The sequence below is a fragment of the Jaculus jaculus genome, chromosome 19, assembly GCF_020740685.1.
Source record: "Jaculus jaculus isolate mJacJac1 chromosome 19, mJacJac1.mat.Y.cur, whole genome shotgun sequence".
In the NCBI taxonomy this organism is placed as follows: domain Eukaryota; kingdom Metazoa; phylum Chordata; class Mammalia; order Rodentia; family Dipodidae; genus Jaculus; species Jaculus jaculus.
Window position 1 is genome coordinate 56,465,485 of NC_059120.1, and position 5,334 is coordinate 56,470,818.

The 5,334-nt window shown below is 50.4% G+C and overlaps 1 protein-coding gene across 1 annotated transcript; it reads left to right on the top strand.

Annotated features, from left to right (window-relative positions):
* Positions 1–1,358: 1,358 nt before the first annotated feature.
* Positions 1,359–1,775, top strand: LOC123455985 (late cornified envelope protein 1A-like). The gene has a single exon (XM_045138002.1). It carries the CDS (start codon positions 1,359–1,361, stop codon positions 1,773–1,775), a length of 417 nt encoding a protein of 138 aa, XP_044993937.1.
* The last annotated feature ends 3,559 nt before the right edge of the window (positions 1,776–5,334 follow it).

The following is a 5,334-nucleotide window of genomic DNA, read 5'->3' on the forward strand; positions in this document are numbered from 1 at the left end:
CTGGCCATCTACAAATGGAAGTCTAGTTGAAAATTATTGTTATCTGGAATGGAAAGAAAGAAGGAACAGGTGACCAGAATCCACAGGGGCAAATTCTTTACAGTGGTGGAGGGAGCCATAGGAAATAAGGGTTCCCAGCTAGGCCAGTGTTCTCCCTGAGCCCAGTGGAGGGAGTCATGGGAGGAGCATCCAGTCACTACTTGGCACAGGAACCACGTGGGTGTGAGAAGGCAGGTCTTCCCATGCCCCGGCCCTGTCTCACGTGCTACCAGAAGAGCTTAAGAGCAAGATAAAAAGGGCACCGGGCCCAGAGGGATCACATCCCGAAGTGTCTACGGATCCTGTGCTGCCCGCAGGTAAGCGTCCAGCGAGCACAGGAGCCCGGCTTTCTGGGGAGGAAGGCTGGACCAGAGCAGGAAGAACCGCCGGGCAGAGCCGCGGGGAATGTGGCGTTAGGATGAGGGAGAAGTGGGATGGATACTTGATGGCGGAGTGAGATGTGAGGTGGAGGAAGATGAAATACAGCTGAGAAGGTTCGGGATGTGTGTGGATGTACGCTGCCCTTTCTTAAAGAATTGTGTTCGGCTGTGAGGTCTTGTGTTCTGGTTTTAGGGAACAGAAGAGTTGGGTGAGGGTCAATGACAGCTTTGGTTTGGAAGAGCTGAGCTGAGGACACCGGTGCTTAGGGGAAGGAAGGAACGGAGGTTCCTGGGGCTTGGGTTAGACCGCTGTGAGGGAGGGAACAGTGACCCACAGTCAGGGGACCTCGAAACAGAGCCCCGAGATGCCGGGACGTAGCTCTGGCCAGCACTTTTATTCCCTCTTCTTCTTCAATGATTGGTCATCTGTATCTATTAACTGGTTGCTACAAACTGATGCCAAGGTCCTTTACAGTTACAGATCTTCATATTCCTGCAAGACCAAACATCTATTATTATTATTATTTATTTTGCTGAGTCCTTCAGCTCTAAATTGGTCATCTATAGAACATTTTCAGAATTCTTGGTGATGTGGTAAGAGTGAATGCTGTACTAAAGAAAATTTATTTTCATATTTTTTTCTCCTATATTTAGGGGATTTTAATGCAGTTAGTTACCTTCCTTACATATTTGGACAGTATGTTGCTTGACACCCTCTCAAATGGGGTTTTGGGATGAGACTCCGAAACAAAGCACTTGGGAAACTTGATCGAGTGATAAAGGCACCAGGCTGGTTTTCCCATGCCTGTCTGCCATCAGCATTACAATGAAGGCACTGGAACTCAAGCCCAGGGGATGGGACTGGACAAGGTGGTCTCAGAGGCCTGCATCTGACTTGTGTTTGACTCTCCCTCAGCTCCTGAACACCTGCTCACCAAGATGTCCTGCCAGCAGAGCCAGCAGCAGTGCCAGCCCCCTCCCAAGTGCCCCCCCAAGTGCCCTCCCAAGTGCCAAACCCCCAAGTGTCCCCCCAAGTGTCCCCCTAAGTGTCCTCCCGCGTCCTCCTGCTGCAGCCTTGGTTCTGGGGGCTGCTGTGGCTCCAGCTCCGGGGGCTGTTGCAGCTCCGGGGGTGGCGGCTGCTGCCTGAGCCACCACAGGCCCCGCAGGTCTCTTCGACGGAGGCACCAGAGCTCGGGCTGCGGGGGCAGCAGCGGGGGCAGCAGCGGGTGCTGTGGCGGCAGCGGGGGCAGCAGCGGGTGCTGTGGCGGCAGCGGGGGCAGCAGCGGGTGCTGTAGCAGCAGTGGGTGCTGTGGCAGCAGCTGTGGCAGTGGCCAGCAGTCTGGCGGCTGCTGCTGACCTGGGCCGTGAAGACCTCAGCTCAGCAGTGCAGGAGGAAGCCGAGCGCGGAAGACCTGCCCCGCCTGCTGTTCCTCCCTTGTCTCCTGTTCTCCATGCCCAGGGCACCGCAAGGCTCAAGTTGTCCTAGGGGGATTCTAAATTTCCTCCCTTATTGCTGGACCCCCCTCCCCCCAATTCTGTGTTTCAAGATAATAAAATCTTCCTTTCTGGACCTTACCAGACTCTTGCTTAGGTTTTTGTCAGCATCATCTTCAAAAGTGAATGTTGACAAGGAGGGCTCAGTGGTGCCTCGACACCACACTGGGAGCCCCAGAGACAAGGACTGGGGGCCTCTCCCTTCATCCTGCGTGCGCCCTGCGACGGGCGATCTGTGCTTCAACATGGGCAGGGTCCCCTAGGGAAGACAGGAAACTTTACCGTCTCCCTCTGGGAATGATGACATTGTCTCGTCCTGTTTTTTTCTGAGTCTCGAGGGCCTGAAACACTTAGGTGGAGGCTGGCAGAAACATCTAGGTCTAGGGCTCCTTGAGTACATGGATCCCTTGTTGCCCCCCCCCCCCCCAGTCTTTCCACCTTGGCGGTCTGATGAATCCAGAACCCAGTGTCATGCTGTGAGGGCTAGATGTCACTTCTTGTCCCTGTCCCTAATGAGGACTCTCCTGGGAATTCACCACAGTTGCCATCCCCTTTGAGACCAGGATTTTAACACCTCTGAACAGGGTGGGAAGCTCCCAGTGACTTCCTCACTTTAGACCCTCAGAGATTGGGAGGAGAGTCTTCTCACCCTGCACTGGTTTCAGAGTCCTCCCTGGCCCCGCCGCCAGCAGCCCATTCCCTGAAGAGCACCTCTTACTCTTTTCATCCGCGCTGCCATGAGTGTGGCTCATTAGAACAGCTGTCAGTGTGACCCCAACCTGTCAGATGTACGAGAAAGCATGTTCCTCACCTCAGGATCTGTGAGGCACTTCCATTTTTAGTCTTAACTTTGCAAAATCAAACCCGAGGCCAGAGACGGCTGGGGAAGTTGTCGAGATCACTGAGTGGGCTCATTGATGCCGGCACCCGCTCCTCCCTCGTACATGGACCTTGGCAGAAAGCCACCGCTGCCTTCTTGGGGTGACCTTGTGGCAAGCTCTGGATCTTCCTTCGAGAGACTTGGACAATTTAGAGTACTGAGCAGACCTTTAGGACCCCTTTCCCTTCTCTGGATTCCCAGAAACCCACAGATAATGCTTCATTTCCACAAGTCTGGCCTGAAAAGCAGGGTTGCATGAAAGTCTGTTGCATTCAGCTCTATGTTGCTGGGATGAACTTCCAAATGAGCACAGTTTATGAGGGGAAGGGATTTATGTCAGCTTACAAAAGTCCAGGGACCGGTCCTTCAATGGCGGAAGGAGCTGCTTCCTTACTTCTGAGCAGAGAAACAACTGCAGTGGGCAGCGAGCATGACTACAGCTTTGTGATGGGATGTGGCTCCACCCACATCCTTTGTTGCAGTCAGGTTCATTGCTGGCAGGAATGACAGGACCAAGAGCAGCTTGTGAGGAAAGGGGGTTTATTTTGGCTTACAGACTCGAGGGGAAGCTAGCATCCAGAACACCTGTTTATGGGGAACACCTGAATCAAGCCACCACAACCTTATTCCTGAAAAATACAATCAGAGGCAAATAGGACAAATACATTTCCCAGAAAGGGACTCTTTGTGTGAATTAACTTAAAATATGTTAACAGAGGCATCACAGGTCAGAAGAGACATGACACCTGGCTTAGTAAATAGAATTAGCAGGAGAAATCACACATTCTATACAGGAGGTGAGTTCTGGGTGGATGAAACAGTGAAATTTTAACAATTAATAGTGAAAAAAGCATTTTTATTGCACAAAAGCAACGGAATATATGTTCATAAAAATTTTAATAGCCCTGTTTCTATCAAGATAAAAACTTCAATACAACATCAAAAGTCATATAAACAAAACAATTTAGAAACCTAAGTTACCCTCAATAAAATATTCAGCAAATGCTAAGGTCCTAATATATGTAGAAGTTTATTTGGGCAGTAAAGACACATAATGATTAAGTGTAAAATAAACACCCTATCCTGATATACTTGATATAATTGTAAGATTTTCAGTGAATCCTATTTCAGAAGTTTGATACAGTGAAGTATGTACTATTAATCAAATATGACTTTTACATAAAATGTTATATAAAATTTTATATCAGAATTTTCTTTAAATTATTTATTTATTTATTTATTTGAGAAGGAGAGAAAGAGACAGATAGAGAGAGAGAGAATGGGCACCCCAGGGCCTCCAGTCACTGCAAAAGAACTCCAGATGCATGTGCCACCTTGTGTGTCTGGCTTATGTGGGCCCTGGGGAATTGCACCTGGGTCTTTTGGTTTTGCAGGCAAGCGCCTTAACTGCTAAACCATCTCTCCAGCCCTTACATCAGAATTTTTAAACTGAATTATTTCGAGATATTTTAATTGAGGGGCTGGAGAGATGACTTAGCAGTTAAGTGCTTGCCTGTGAAGCCTAAAGACCAGGGTTCGAGGCTCGATTCCCCAGGGACCACGTTAGCCAGATGCACTAGGTGGCACACGCATCTGGAGTTCATTTGCAGTGGCTGGAGGCCCTGGCGCTCCCATTCTCTCTCTCTCTCTCTCTCAATCTGCTTCTTTCTCTCTCTCTCTCTGTCACTCTCAAATAAATAAATAAATAAAAAGATATTTTAATTGAAATTAAAGTTTTAAGTAGAAAAGTTTTTGTCTAAAAAATTTATTACTGTAACTTATTGTGAAAAATTATACTTAAAAGAAAATATTTATAAGTTAGTGAATAAATTCTTGTTCGTCAACCAACTAAGAGGTAAACCATTTCAAAATGCTTAATGTTCACTCTCCCTCTGCTCCTGTACTTGGATTTAAATATCCCTGTGTATTTCTTCCCCGGTGCGCGGAGCAGCCCAGGGCAGACCTCCCGGCTGGGCTCGAGCAGGTGGCACGGGTGTTAGTAAAATGTCAGTGCCAGGACCTTGCCAGGCAGCTGCAGGACCTTCCTCTATGCCTACTGCACCCCAGGCCTGTGAAGAGACAGTGGGTGTAAACAGTTACTACCCAATGCCTCCAGCCTCCGAGCCTGGGTCAGCCAAGGGGGGGCTCGCCACAGGCCCGGATGGCAAGGGCACGAATCCATCTTGGTGTTGTACCCTGCCTGCGCGCGTCCCCAACCCCAGGGCACTCGCTGTGCAGCCGGCGTAGGTGCAGCGGCGGCCCGGCTCCTCCTACACGCGCCCCATCCAGATGTGCTGCAGCAAGACGATCGTGATGCAGCTGTGGTGCCAAGCTGGTGCCCTCACCTAGCCCTCCCGTGGGAGCCCGTGTCTACTGGGGTGCAGAGCGCTCCCGGGCACCGGGCACCTTCGGGCGCTGGTGGGGCCGGGGGTCACCTGACCCTTGCCACGTCTGCCCCAGGAGAGCTTCCGCTCCGGAATCTCATCCCTCCATGGCCTCCACCTCCGTGTGTCTTCTTTTGGGGGGAAAAAATGTCACAAA

Coding starts and splice junctions, on each gene's coding strand:
- LOC123455985 (XM_045138002.1), top strand. CDS start 1,359: ATGTCCTGCCAGCAGAGCCAGCAGCAGTGCCAGCCCCCTCCCAAGTGC.